The 15,850-nt window shown below is 45.4% G+C and overlaps 1 protein-coding gene across 2 annotated transcripts in view; it reads left to right on the top strand.

The window, feature by feature from the left end:
* LOC110496916 (semaphorin-5B) overlaps positions 1 to 15,850 on the top strand; it is a 108,817-nt gene that overhangs the window by 54,436 nt on the left and 38,531 nt on the right. For both annotated transcript variants that reach the window (XM_090207478.1, XM_090207480.1), the window contains exons 5-9: positions 2,885 to 2,947; positions 3,927 to 4,025; positions 6,140 to 6,353; positions 7,320 to 7,605; positions 15,451 to 15,586. In XM_090207478.1, the coding sequence (XP_090063604.1) occupies positions 2,885 to 2,947; positions 3,927 to 4,025; positions 6,140 to 6,353; positions 7,320 to 7,605; positions 15,451 to 15,586 (798 nt within the window). The remainder of the gene's footprint in view (positions 1 to 2,884; positions 2,948 to 3,926; positions 4,026 to 6,139; positions 6,354 to 7,319; positions 7,606 to 15,450; positions 15,587 to 15,850) is intronic.

Here is a 15,850-nt window from a genome sequence, read left to right as displayed (position 1 = left end):
GAGGGAAAGACTTGGTGGGAGTGAGTTTAGCAGTGAACGTTCACGAGGCTGAGGCCAGTTTCAGTGGCTCCAAAGTAAAGCACAGTGAACGCTCACAAGGCTGAGGCCAGTTTTAGTGGCTCCATAGTAAAGCACAGTGAACGTTTACGAGGCTGAGGCCAGTTTCAGTGGCTCCAAAGTAAAGCACAGTGAACGCTCACGAGGCTGAGGCCAGTTTCAGTGGCTCCATAGTAAAGCACAGTGAACGCTCACAAGGCTGAGGCCAGTTTCAGTGGCTTCATAGTAAAGCACAGTGAACGCTCACGAGGCTGAGGCCAGTTTCAGTGGCTCCATAGTAAAGCACAGTGAACGCTCACGAGGCTGAGGCCAGTTTCAGTGGCTTCATAGTAAAGCACAGTGAACGCTCACGAGGCTGAGGCCAGTTTCAGTGGCTCCATAGTAAAGCACAGTGAACGCTCACAAGGCTGAGGCCAGTTTCAGTGGCTTCATAGTAAAGCACAGTGAACGCTCACGAGGCTGAGGCCAGTTTCAGTGGCTCCATAGTAAAGCACAGTGAACGCTCACAAGGCTGAGGCCAGTTTCAGTGGCTCCAAAGTAAAGCACAGTGAACGCTCACGAGGCTGAGGCCAGTTTCAGTGGCTCCAAAGTAAAGCACAGTGAACGTTTACGAGGCTGAGGCCAGTTTCAGTGGCTCCATAGTAAAGCACAGTGAACGCTCACGAGGCTGAGGCCAGTTTCAGTGGCTCCATAGTAAAGCACAGTGAACGCTCACGAGGCTGAGGCCAGTTTCAGTGGCTCCATAGTAAAGCACAGTGAACGTTTACAAGGCTGAGGCCAGTTTCAGTGGCTCCATAGTAAAGCACAGTGAACGTTCACGAGGCTGAGGCCAGTTTCAGTGGCTCCAAAGTAAAGCACAGTGAACGTTTACGAGGCTGAGGCCAGTTTCAGTGGCTCCAAAGTAAAGCACAGTGAACGCTCACGAGGCTGAGGCCAGTTTCAGTGGCTCCATAGTAAAGCACAGTGAACGCTCACGAGGCTGAGGCCAGTTTCAGTGGCTCCATAGTAAAGCACAGTGAACATTCACGAGGCTGAGGCCAGTTTCAGTGGCTCCATAGTAAAGCACAGTGAACATTCACGAGGCTGAGGCCAGTTTCAGTGGCTCCATAGTAAAGCACAGTGAAATGCTACAGTATACTGTAAGGTGTGTCAGTGTAAGGACTCCCCTTAAGTTTGAGGGTCTGAGAGATATATCGGTTTAATAGGAAATAGGAAATAGTTTTTGCAGGTAAATAGTTAGAGCAGGTCAGCATTGTAATGGTAGGACACATACCAGTTTATTTATCAGCTATTTTAGTGAAATTAAATTGAAGTCTTGGATGGCAATTTTGGGCCTTGAGATGTGCACACAATTGTATTTACTACGTTTGTTTACACTGATATTTATGGTGTAAACAAACCATGATTTACAGTTTCCCAGAACTATGATAACATTTCCCCCAAAATGAGGTGCTGCTTTTCACTCTCAGGACCACAATGAAACTGTAGGAACAGAGAATACAGTTGAATTATACTACTATTCTTATGCCCGATTATTTATTTACCTTTATTTAACCTTTATTTACCTTTATTTAACCTTTATTTAGCTTTATTTAACCTTTATTTACCTTTTATTTAACCTTTATTTAACCTTTATTTAACCTTTATTTAACCTTTATTTACCTTTATTTAACCTTTATTTAACCTTTATTTGCCTTTATTTACCTTTATTTAACCTTTATTTAACCTTTATTTACCTTTATTTACCTTTATTTAACCTTTATTTACCTTTATTTAACCTTTATTTACCTTTATTTAACCTTTATTTAACCAGGCAAGTCAGTTAAGAACAAATTCTTATTTACAATGACGGCCTAGGAACAGTGGGTTAACTGCCTGTTCAGGGGAAGAACGACAGATTTTTTACATTGTCTTCTCTGGGATTCGACCTTTCGGTTACTAGGCCAACGCTCTAACCACTAGGCTTCCTTACTGAACCCAAAAAACTATTCCTTGGAAAGTTATATGCAAAATAGGGGAACCTTGTGCAAATGTTGTTAGAACATTTTGTGTTAGCTGGATGACTTGTGTTTTTGTTTTTGTTTGGCCTGTGGTCAAGATCCAATTGGTGTAGCCATGGTGATTAGACTGGAGTGATTGAGTTGGGGGGAGTAACCATGGTGATTAGACTGGAGTGATTGAGTTGGGGGGAGTAGCCATGGTGATTAGACTGGAGTGATTGAGTGGGGGGAGTAACCATGGTGATTAGACTGGAGTGATTGAGTTAGGGGAGTAACCATGGTGATTAGACTGAGTGATTGAGTTGGGGGAGTAGCCATGGTGATTAGACTGGAGTGATTGACTGCAATCGAGGACAGAGTATTTTTACGCACAACACACTTCAGCACTCGGCGGTCCCGTTCTGTAAGCTTGTGTGGCCTACCACTTCACGGCTGAGCCATTGTTGCTCCTAGACGTTCCACTTCACAATAACAGCACTTACATTTGACCGGGGCAGCTCTAGCAGGGCAGAAATTTGATGAACTGACTTGTTGGAAAGGTGGCATCCTATGATGGTGCCACGTTGAAAGTCAGTATGGGTCATTCTACTGCCAATGTTTGTCTATGGAGATTGCATGACTGTGCGCTCAATTTTATACACCTGTCAGCAACGGGTGTTGATTAAAAAAGGTGTCCACATACTTTTTGTGTATGTGTATGTATAGTAGTATATACAGTACATATCCCATACTAAATCTGATTTAGCAAGGATCCAATCTACACATTCTGTCCACGTTATGGTGCACACGTTTATATGTCATTTTTTAAATGTAATTTTCTTCTCTAGGCAGTAGAATGGGGACCAGATGAAGACACCAAGCGGTCCTGTCAGAGCAAAGGAAAGACAGAGGTATTATAGCTGTCTGGCAGTTCTGGACACTTTAGATAGAGAAAGACAGACCACTGGTAGAATTCTACATTAAAGGGGCTGCCCTCACCAGAGATATTTAGATAAAGAAAGACAGACGACTGGTAGAATTCTACATTAAAGGGACTGCCCTCACCAGAGATATTTAGATAAAGGCAGACGACTGGTAGAATTCTACATTAAAGGGGCTGCCCTCACCAGAGATATTTAGATAAAGGCAGACGACTGGTAGAATTCTACATTAAAGGGGCTGCCCTCACCAGAGATATTTAGATAGATAAAGACAGACGACTGGTAGAATTCTACATTAAAGGGGCTGCCCTCACCAGAGATATTTAGATAAAGACAGACGACTGGTAGAATTCTACATTAAAGGGGCTGCCCTCACCAGAGATATTTAGATAGAGACAGACGACTGGTAGAATTCTACATTAAAGGGGCTGCCTTCACCAGAGATATTTAGATAGAGACAGACGACTGGTAGAATTCTACATTAAAGGGGCTGCCTTCACCAGAGATATTTAGAGAAAGACAGACGACTGGTAGAATTCTACATTAAAGGGGCTGCCCTCACCAGAGATATTTAGATAGAGAAAGACAGACCACTGGTAGAATTCTACATTAAAGGGGCTGCCCTCACCAGAGATATTTAGATAGATAAAGACAGACGACTGGTAGAATTCTACATTAAAGGGGCTGCCCTCGCCAGAGATATTTAGATAAAGACAGACGACTGGTAGAATTCTACATTAAAGGGGCTGCCCTCACCAGAGATATTTAGATAAAGACAGACGACTGGTAGAATTTTACATTAAAGGGACTGCCCTAAGCCCTCAGTATTTAGATAGCTTCAATGAAGTGTACCAGAAGCTGTACTAACCTTGTACAGGAAGAAATGAATAAAGACTATTGTATGGTGGTGTTATGACATCTTTGACCTCCCGTGTTCCCGTCCCCGCAGGATGAATGTCAGAACTACATCCGGGTCCTGCTCATCACCGGGAGGCGGATCTTTACCTGTGGAACCAACGCCTTTACCCCCGTCTGCACCACCCGGCAGGTGAGAGAGAGAGGGAGAGGAGGATAAAGATAGAGTTGAAGGAGATGAGAGAGGAGTAACAGGAGAGGGGGGTGAGAGAGTAACAGGAGAGGGAGATGAGAGAGAGGAGTAACAGGAGAGGGAGATGAGAGAGGAGTAACAGGAGAGGGAGATGAGAGAGGAGTAACAGGAGAGGGAGATGAGAGAGAGGAGTAACGGGAGAGGGAGATGAGAGAGGAGTAACAGGAGAGGGAGAGGGAGATGAGAGAGAAGTAACAGGAGAGGGGGTTGAGAGAGGAGTAACAGGAGAGGGAGATGAGAGAGAGGAGTAACAGGAGAGGGAGATGAGAGAGAGAGGAGTAACAGGAGAGGGAGAGGGAGATGAGAGAGAGAGGAGTAACAGGAGAGGGAGAGGGAGATGAGAGAGGAGTAACAGGAGAGGGGGGTGAGAGAGAAATAACAGGAGAGGGAGATGAGAGAGGAGTAACAGGAGAGGGAGATGAGAGAGAGGAGTAACAGGAGAGGGAGAGGGAGATGAGAGAGCAGTAATAGGAGAGGGGGGTGAGAGAGGAGTAACAGGAGAGGGAGATGAGAGAGAGGAGTAACAGGAGAGGGAGATGAGAGAGAGGAGTAACAGGAGAGGGAGATGAGAGAGGAGTAACAGGAGAGGGGGGATGAGAGAGAGGAGTACCAGGAGAGGGAGATGAGAGAGGAGTAACAGGAGATGGAGATGAGAGAGGAGTAACAGGAGAGGGGGATGAGAGAGAAGTAACAGGAGAGGGAGATGAGAGAGGAGTAACAGGAGAGGGGGATGAGAGAGGAGTAACAGGAGAGGGGGGATGAGAGAGGAGTAACAGGAGAGGGGGGATGAGAGAGGAGTAACAGGAGAGGGGGGATGAGAGAGAGGAGTAACAGGAGAGGGAGATGAAAGAGGAGTAACAGGAGAAGGAGATGAGAGAGGAGTAACAGGAGAGGGAGATGAGAGAGGAGTAACAGGAGAGGTAGATGAGAGAGGAGTAACAGGAGAGGGAGAGGGAGATGAGAGAGGAGTAACAGGAGAGGGAGATGAGAGAGGAGTAACAGGAGAGGGAGATGAGAGAGGAGTAACAGGCGAGGGAGATGAGAGAGGAGTGACAGGATGTTGAACAGCAAACCACTGACCCACACGACGCCACGACACGCTTTCTGACATCTGCCGGTACAGTAGAATCCGGGATTCATCCGTAAAGAGCACACTTCTCCAGCGTGCCAGTGGCCATCCTAGGTGAGCCTTTGCCCACTGAAGTCGGTTACGACGCCGAACTGCAGTCAGGTCAAGACGACAAGAACACAGATCAGCTTCCCTGAGACGATTTCTGGCAGTTTGTGCAGAAATTATTTGGTTGTGCAAACCCACAGTGTCATCCGCTGTCCGGGTGGCTGGTCTCAGACAAAGAAGCCGGATGAGGGCTGGCGTGGTTCGCGGTTGTAAGGTCAGTTGGACCTGCTGCCAAACGACGTTGGAGTGGGCTTATGGTAGAGAAATGAACATTCACTTCTCTGGCAACAGCTCTGGTGGACATTCCTGCAGTCAGCATGCCAATTGCACCCCCCTCAAAACTTGAGACATCTGTGGCATTGTGTTGTGTAACAAAACTGCACATTTTAGAGTGGCCTTTTATTGTCCCCCACATAAGTATGGAACATTTCTGGACATTTCTGGGATCTTTTATTTCAGCAGATGAAACATGGGACCAACACTTTCCATGTTGCGTTTCTATTTTTGTTCAGTATAGAATTAAGTAATGTTTTGGCCATGCATACTATATAGCAGGTGTCTGCGCCAAAACCATAACAAATCTGTTCTCCAGTATTCCCACGAGTAAAAGAGGAGACATGATTGTGTCTCAATGTAATCAACGTATGAAGGGATTGTTATTTTCAAATACAATACATTTTTCGGCTTAGTTGTGGTCTATTTACAGTGTAAAAATTATAATAATTATGTTCCGGGCCCCTGACATCCGCTCTGACAAAAATCATCCCGCAGCTGAATGGAGTGGCCTGTTCCTGCTGTTTAGGATCCTAGTATGGACATCTGGACATACCTCTATCTAAACACCCTCTATCCTCACCCTTCTTCCATCCTCTTCCAGATAGGAAACATCAGTCGGGTGATGGACACGGTGAACGGGGTGGCGAGATGCCCCTACGACCCGCGTCACAACTCCACTGCCATGGTAACAGAGAAGGGCGAACTCTACGCTGCCACTGTCATCGACTTCTCGGGTCGTGACCCCGTCATCTACCGTAGCCTTGGTAACATGCCGCCGCTGCGAACAGCCCAGTACAACTCCAAATGGCTCAACGGTAAACACTCATGTGTACCATACACTCTTTGAAAAAAAGAGAACCCTTTTGGTTCCAGGTAGAACCTTTTCAGTTCCAGGTAGAACCCTTTCGGGCTCTAGGTAGAACCCTTTTGGGTTCCATATATAACCCTTTGAGGGTTCTTATGTGGAACCCAGAAGGGTTCTACCTAGAACCAAAAAGGGTTATCCTATAGGGACCGCCGAAGAACCCTTTTGGAACTATTTTGTCTAATAGTGTAGGAATAGAATTACAATTGGATCATGACTGTACTTCCTGCTTTGCTTCCTGGTTATGGGTACATTCAATATGGCTGCCGGTCCACCCATCAGGGAACATGACTTGATGGGGTATTTGCATTCTAGCAATTCTATGTCAATGCCAATACATTACTGAACAGCCAACTGTAACTGGCTAGAGGCACTCCTTATGTTCTAACGTGAAAGGAATCCTAGAGGATGAGTCCTAATGGTAATAGGAAAGGAATCCTAGAGGATGAGTCCTAAAGGTAATAGGAAAGGAATCCTAGAGGATGAGTCCTAATGGTAATAGGAAAGGAATCCTAGAGGATGAGTCCTAATGGTAATGGGAAAGGAATCCTAGAGGATGAGTCCTAATGGTAATAGGAAAGGAATCCTAGAGGATGAGTCCTAATGGTAATGGGAAATTGTAAGGAAGAGAAAACTACTGATTCCATGCCAAGAACATCACTGCTCACATTCCTGCCGCTGCATCAGCCGTTTGGAGCTGAAATACCATATCTCATGTCTAACTTACACCTTCCCTCCCTCTCTTTCTCTTCCTGTCTTCTCCCCTCCCCTTCTCCCTTCTTCTTCTTCCCCCCCTCTAACTTACACCTTCCCTCCCTCTCTTTCTCTATTCCTGTCTTCTCCCCTCCCTCTCACCCTCCCCTTCTCCCTTCTTCTTCTTCCCCTCCTCCCCTCCCTCCTTCCCTCTCTCCTCCAGACCCTCACTTTATCTCAGTCTACGAGGTGGGTCTCTTCACCTATTTCTTCCTGAGAGAGAACGCAGTCGAACACGACTGCGGTCGCACCGTGTTCTCCCGGGTCGCCCGGGTCTGTAAGAACGACGTGGGCGGTCGCTTCCTATTGGAGGACACTTGGACTACGTTCATGAAGGCGCGGTTGAACTGCTCGCGGTCAGGAGAGATCCCCTTCTACTATAACGAGCTACAGAGCACCTTCTATCTGCCCGAACAGGACCTCATCTACGGTATCTTCACCACCAACGTGTGAGTGACACACACACACACACACACACAACAGACGCACAAGTTCACTTACACACAGCTTTATTCTCCATCTATCCAGTCCTACTTTGTTTTAGTCAATATATTTACACATTGCCCTAACGGCATCCTGTTGAGGCTGAAGGTTTTACAGATGCTAAGAAGCATATTACACATTTCAAGCTGTTTGGACAAATGCTGAGAGGAGGGAAGTGAAAATCACTTCTCGAGTCTTTTCTTCTCCCGTCTCTGTCTGTGTTGGTGCCCTTGGCTTAGTGACAGAGCAGAACCTTGTCTGGGAGAGACGCTTTAGTCCGCCAGGAAGAACGGTGTTGGAGGATGACCAGTTAAGAACATTTCTGTGTGACTGTGAAACACTTAAATAGTTTTCAAACTCAAAGGCTTGTGGAAATCGATTGTGGGGAACCATTTGTGTTAGTTAACCCTGTCAGGTTATGGGTTGCTGTCTGTCTGTCAGTCAGTCTGACGGTCCTACTCTGTGCATAGCCCAAAGGATCATATCCTGTCCAGAAGCTCCTCCCTGCCAGCCTATAGTCCCATGTGCCTTATCATTGGTCTGTTCAGAACCAACACCCAGAATCCCCTCTCTGCCAGTCTATAGTCCCATGTTCCTTCTCCTTGGTCTGTTCAGAACCCCTCTCTGCCAGTCTATAGTCCCATGTTCCTTCTCATTGGTCTGTTCAGAACCCCTCTCTGCCAGTCTATAGTCCCATGTTCCTTCTCATTGGTCTGTTCAGAACCCCTCTCTGCCAGTCTATAGTCCCATGTGCCTTCTCATTGGTCTGTTCAGAACCCCTCTCTGCCAGTCTATAGTCCCATGTTCCTTCTCATTGGTCTGTTCAGAACCCCTCTCTGCCAGTCTATAGTCCCATGTTCCTTCTCATTGGTCTGTTCAGAACCCCTCTCTGCCAGTCTATAGTCCCATGTTCCTTCTTCTTGGTCTGTTCAGAACCCCTCTCTGCCAGTCTATAGTCCCATGTTCCTTCTCATTGGTCTGTTCAGAACCCCTCTCTGCCAGTCTATAGTCCCATGTTCCTTCTCATTGGTCTGTTCAGAACCCCTCTCTGCCAGTCTATAGTCCCATGTTCCTTCTTCTTGGTCTGTTCAGAACCCCTCTCTGCCAGTCTATAGTCCCATGTTCATTCTCCTTGGTCTGTTCAGAACCCCTCTCTGCCAGTCTATAGTCCCATGTTCCTTCTCATTGGTCTGTTCAGAACCCCTCTCTGCCAGTCTATAGTCCCATGTTCCTTCTCCTTGGTCTGTTCAGAACCCCTCTCTAATAGACTCAGTGCCAGTAGTTATAACACACTATATTAGTGTGGTAGGCTTCTAACCCATCTACCTCTCCTCCTAGAGACATGATGTAAACCTACACACTGCAGTACAGTCAGCCACAGTACAGTCAGCTACAGCCAGCTACTGTACAGTCAGCCTCAGTACAGTCTGATACAATACAGTCAGCTACAGTACAGTCAGATACAGTACAGTCAGCTACGGTACAGTCTGATACAGGACTGTCTGATACAGTATAGTCAGCTACAGTACAGTCAGCTACAGTACAGTCAGATACAGTACAGTCAGCTACGGTACAGTCTGATACAGGACTGTCTGATACAGTATAGTCAGCTACAGCCAGCTACAGTACAGTCAGCTACAGCCAGCTATAGTACAGTCAGATACAGTACAGTCTGCTACAGTACAGTCAGATACAGTACAGTCAGCTACAGCCAGCTTTAGTACAGTCAGCTACAGTACAGTCAGCTACAGCCAACCACAGTACAGTCAGCTACAGTACAGTCTGATACAGTACAGTCTGCTACAATACAGTCAGATACAGTACATTCAGCTACAGTACAGTCTGCTACAGTACAGTCAGATCAGTACAGTCTGCTACAGTACAGTAAGATACAGTACATTCAGCTACAGTACAGTCTGCTACAGTACAGTCTGCTACAGTACAGTCAGCTACAGTACAGTCTGACACAGTGCAGTCAGCTACAATACAGTCTGCTACAGTACAGTCTGCTACAGTACAGTCTGCTACAGTACAGTCAGCTACAGTACAGTCTGCTACAGTACAGTCTGCTACAGTACAGTCTGCTACAGTACAGTCAGCTACAGTACAGCCTGCTACAGTACAGTCAGATAGAGTACAGTCAGATACAGTACAGTCAGATACAGTACAGTCTGCTACAGTACAGTCTGCTACAGTACAGTCAGATACAGTACAGTCTGCTACAGTACAGTCTGCTACAGTACAGTCTGCTACAGTACAGTCTGCTACAGTACAGTCAGCTACAGTACAGCCTGCTACAGTACAGTCTGCTACAGTACAGTCAGATAGAGTACAGTCAGATACAGTACAGTCAGATACAGTACAGTCTGCTACAGTACAGTCTGCTACAGTACAGTCAGATACAGTACAGTCTGCTACAGTACAGTCTGCTACAGTACAGTCTGCTACAGTACAGTCAGATACAGTACAGTCAGATACAGTACAGTCTGCTACAGTACAGTCAGATACAGTAGTCTGCTACAGTACAGTCTGCTACAGTACAGCCTGCTACAGTACAGTCAGATAGAGTACATGCAGATACAGTACAGTCAGATACAGTACAGTCTGCTACAGTACAGTCAGATACATTACAGTCTGCTACAGTACAGTCAGATACAGTACAGTCAGCTACAGTACAGTCTGCTACAGTACAGTCAGCTACAGTACAGTCAGATAGAGTACATGCAGATACAGTACAGTCTGATACAGTACAGTCTGCTACAGTACAGTCAGATACAGTACAGCCTGCTACAGTACAGTCAGATACAGTACAGTCTGCTACAGTACAGTCAGATACAGTACAGCCTGCTACAGTACAGTCAGATACAGTACAGTCTGCTACAGTACAGTCAGATACAGTACATGCAGATACAGTACAGTCTGCTACAGTACAGTCTGCTACAGTACAGTCAGATACAGTACAGTCTGCTACAGTACAGTCAGATACAGTACAGTCAGATACAGTACAGTCTGCTACAGTACAGTCAGATACAGTACAGTCTGCTACAGTACAGTCTGCTACAGTACAGTCAGATACAGTACAGCCTGCTACAGTACAGTCAGATAGAGTACAGTCTGCTACAGTACAGTCAGCTACAGTACAGTCAGCTACAGTAGAGTCTGATAGAGTACATGCAGATACAGTACAGTCTGCTACAGTACAGTCTGCTACAGTACAGTCAGATAGAGTACAGTCTGCTACAGTACAGTCAGATACAGTACAGTCAGATACAGTACAGTCAGATACAGTACAGTCAGATACAGTACAGTCAGCTACAGTACAGTCTGATAGAGTACATGCAGATACAGTACAGTCTGCTACAGTACAGTCTGCTACAGTACAGTCAGATACAGTACAGCCTGCTACAGTACAGTCTGCTACAGTACAGTCAGAGTACAGTCAGATACAGTACAGTCAGATACAGTACAGTCTGCTACAGTACAGTCTGCTACAGTACAGTCAGATACAGTACAGTCTGCTACAGTACAGTCTGCTACAGTACAGTCAGATACAGTACAGTCAGATACAGTACAGTCTGCTACAGTACAGTCAGATACAGTACAGTCTGCTACAGTACAGTCTGCTACAGTACAGCCTGCTACAGTACAGTCAGATAGAGTACATGCAGATACAGTACAGTCAGATACAGTACAGTCTGCTACAGTACAGTCAGATACAGTACAGTCTGCTACAGTACAGTCAGATACAGTACAGTCAGCTACAGTACAGTCTGCTACAGTACAGTCAGCTACAGTACAGTCAGAGTACATGCAGATACAGTACAGTCTGATACAGTACAGTCTGCTACAGTACAGTCAGATACAGTACAGTCTGCTACAGTACAGTCAGATACAGTACAGTCTGCTACAGTACAGTCAGATACAGTACATGCAGATACAGTACAGTCTGCTACAGTACAGTCTGCTACAGTACAGTCAGATACAGTACAGTCTGCTACAGTACAGTCAGATACAGTACAGTCTGCTACAGTACAGTCAGATACAGTACAGTCTGCTACAGTACAGTCAGATACAGTACAGCCTGCTACAGTACAGTCAGATAGAGTACAGTCTGCTACAGTACAGTCAGCTACAGTACAGTCAGCTACAGTACAGTCTGATAGAGTACATGCAGATACAGTACAGTCTGCTACAGTACAGTCTGCTACAGTACAGTCAGATACAGTACAGTCAGATACAGTACAGTCAGATACAGTACAGTCAGATACAGTACAGTCAGCTACAGTACAGTCTGCTACAGTACAGTCAGATACAGTACAGCCTGCTACAGTACAGTCTGCTACAGTACAGTCAGATAGAGTACAGTCAGATACAGTACAGTCAGATACAGTACAGTCTGCTACAGTACAGTCTGCTACAGTACAGTCAGATACAGTACAGTCTGCTACAGTACAGTCTGCTACAGTACAGTCAGCTACAGTACAGTCAGAGTACATGCAGATACAGTACAGTCTGATACAGTACAGTCTGCTACAGTACAGTCAGATACAGTACAGTCTGCTACAGTACAGTCAGATACAGTACAGTCTGCTACAGTACAGTCAGATACAGTACATGCAGATACAGTACAGTCTGCTACAGTACAGTCTGCTACAGTACAGTCAGATACAGTACAGTCTGCTACAGTACAGTCAGATACAGTACAGTCTGCTACAGTACAGTCAGATACAGTACAGTCTGCTACAGTACAGTCAGATACAGTACAGCCTGCTACAGTACAGTCAGATACAGTACAGTCTGCTACAGTACAGTCAGATACAGTACAGCCTGCTACAGTACAGTCAGATACAGTACAGTCTGCTACAGTACAGTCAGATACAGTACATGCAGATACAGTACAGTCTGCTACAGTACAGTCTGCTACAGTACAGTCAGATACAGTACAGTCTGCTACAGTACAGTCAGATACAGTACAGTCAGATACAGTACAGTCTGCTACAGTACAGTCAGATACAGTACAGTCTGCTACAGTACAGTCTGCTACAGTACAGTCAGATACAGTACAGCCTGCTACAGTACAGTCAGATAGAGTACAGTCTGCTACAGTACAGTCAGCTACAGTACAGTCAGCTACAGTAGAGTCTGATAGAGTACATGCAGATACAGTACAGTCTGCTACAGTACAGTCTGCTACAGTACAGTCAGATAGAGTACAGTCTGCTACAGTACAGTCAGATACAGTACAGTCAGATACAGTACAGTCAGATACAGTACAGTCAGATACAGTACAGTCAGATACAGTACAGTCAGCTACAGTACAGTCTGATAGAGTACATGCAGATACAGTACAGTCTGCTACAGTACAGTCTGCTACAGTACAGTCAGATACAGTACAGCCTGCTACAGTACAGTCTGCTACAGTACAGTCAGAGTACAGTCAGATACAGTACAGTCAGATACAGTACAGTCTGCTACAGTACAGTCTGCTACAGTACAGTCAGATACAGTACAGTCTGCTACAGTACAGTCTGCTACAGTACAGTCAGATACAGTACAGTCAGATACAGTACAGTCTGCTACAGTACAGTCAGATACAGTACAGTCTGCTACAGTACAGTCTGCTACAGTACAGCCTGCTACAGTACAGTCAGATAGAGTACATGCAGATACAGTACAGTCAGATACAGTACAGTCTGCTACAGTACAGTCAGATACAGTACAGTCTGCTACAGTACAGTCAGATACAGTACAGTCAGCTACAGTACAGTCTGCTACAGTACAGTCAGCTACAGTACAGTCAGAGTACATGCAGATACAGTACAGTCTGATACAGTACAGTCTGCTACAGTACAGTCAGATACAGTACAGTCTGCTACAGTACAGTCAGATACAGTACAGTCTGCTACAGTACAGTCAGATACAGTACATGCAGATACAGTACAGTCTGCTACAGTACAGTCTGCTACAGTACAGTCAGATACAGTACAGTCTGCTACAGTACAGTCAGATACAGTACAGTCTGCTACAGTACAGTCAGATACAGTACAGTCTGCTACAGTACAGTCAGATACAGTACAGCCTGCTACAGTACAGTCAGATAGAGTACAGTCTGCTACAGTACAGTCAGCTACAGTACAGTCAGCTACAGTACAGTCTGATAGAGTACATGCAGATACAGTACAGTCTGCTACAGTACAGTCTGCTACAGTACAGTCAGATACAGTACAGTCAGATACAGTACAGTCAGATACAGTACAGTCAGATACAGTACAGTCAGCTACAGTACAGTCTGCTACAGTACAGTCAGATACAGTACAGCCTGCTACAGTACAGTCTGCTACAGTACAGTCAGATAGAGTACAGTCAGATACAGTACAGTCAGATACAGTACAGTCTGCTACAGTACAGTCTGCTACAGTACAGTCAGATACAGTACAGTCTGCTACAGTACAGTCTGCTACAGTACAGTCAGATACAGTACAGTCAGATACAGTACAGTCAGATACAGTACAGTCAGATACAGTACAGTCAGCTACAGTACAGTCTGCTACAGTACAGTCAGATACAGTACAGTCTGCTACAGTACAGTCAGATACAGTACAGTCTGCTACTGTACAGTCAGATACAGTACAGTTTGATACAGTACAGTTTGATACAGTACAGTCTGATACAGTACAGTCTGATTCAGTACAGTACCCCAATGGTTCCTTTCATACCTGTACTAATGGTCCTATTGAGAGAGAGCGGTAGCATCAATTTGGGCCCATATTACTGGCACAAGCACTCTTCTGTCTGAGGTCCATTTTGGACTCACCCAGGGCAGAGCTAAAAGGCTTGTAAACTCTGAGGTATTGAGAAAGACATCTTATCCCAGTCGCACAGACAAAAGACAGGCTGCAAGGCATTGAAACGATAGTGATCTCAGGTATCCTCCAGGGATAACAGGAACAACTCTGAAAGACCTTAGTGTGTCTGGTTCTTCTCCGATTCGGAGGGTTTTTACCATATAAATAGAATCTATAGAAAGGGCTTGGAACCTCTGACCCTGGCAATTTGACTGTTACACCGGTGCACTCGCAATGGCTGCCAGTCCACCCATTATGACATCATTGACTTGAATGTTCTGTAGATTCTATTACTATGAGTTTTGCCTTGTGTTTCGGTTGCAGTTCCTTTTCCTAGTCCTTTTCTACTTACCCTTTTCTACCCTCCCTCCTTTTACCAGTGAATACCTTTGTCTGTGTTGCAGCTGAGAGGTTTGAATGACTGTGAGGATTGTTTACGATGAGATGGGAGCACAGGTCTATAGGAAAGAAAGACATGTCTGTGCCAGCACTGGGAGATCATCAAAAATCATTATCCTGTCATTATCCTGTCATTATCCAATTATTATCCAATTATGTGCCATATTGTACCTTATATTCGTAGTGATAACTATTATAATTGATAGATAAATGTCTCTGTATACTGTAGACGTCATTAAGCTCTCTTTTGAACTAAGAACATAAGTAGGTCTTACGCATCAATTCAGTTCTTTATGAACAGTGGTTTCCTGTCTCAAATAGGCTGCTGTATTTTTCCTGCTGATGTCCGTACAAAAGGCTTTATAGATACATTTGGTGGATTGGATTGAAAAAAAGTGGACGGCGCTCAACCAACGCGAGTCGAGGTGCAACCAAAACATTTGATCCTCATTGAAAAGGAAAGGGCACAACGCTCGCTCACCGTTAAAAAAACGTATCGATTGGTTCACTGCCATGGCCTCTGAGTCACGGTTTCCTGACGTCTTTATGTCCCTCTCTTCCTAACAGGAACAGCATCTCTGCGTCGGCTGTGTGTGCTTTCAACCTCAGCGCCATCACCCAGGCGTTCAACGGACCGTTCCGTTACCAGGAGAACCCTCGTACAAGCTGGCTCTCCACCCCCAACCCCATCCCCAACTTCCAGGTAGGGGACGATGCAAAGTCTACTGTCTGGTCTTCTACTAGATTCCTTCTTTCACTGTTTCCCAGCCCTCTACTCAGGGACCAAGATGTTTCACGTATGTCTGAACTAGCACACCTGATTCCACTAGTCGATGACTCAAATGAGCCTTTCATCACACCTGATTCCACTGGTCAATGACTCAAATGAGCGTTTCATCACACCTGATTCCACTGGTCAATGACTCAAATGAGCCTTTCATCACACCTGATTCCACTAGTCAATGAC

Source organism: Oncorhynchus mykiss, chromosome 18, assembly GCF_057628025.1.
Source record: "Oncorhynchus mykiss isolate SJ-2025 chromosome 18, ASM5762802v1, whole genome shotgun sequence".
In the NCBI taxonomy this organism is placed as follows: domain Eukaryota; kingdom Metazoa; phylum Chordata; class Actinopteri; order Salmoniformes; family Salmonidae; genus Oncorhynchus; species Oncorhynchus mykiss.
The sequence above is the reverse complement of the archived record's forward strand: the minus strand, read 5'-3'. Positions and strand labels throughout refer to the sequence as shown.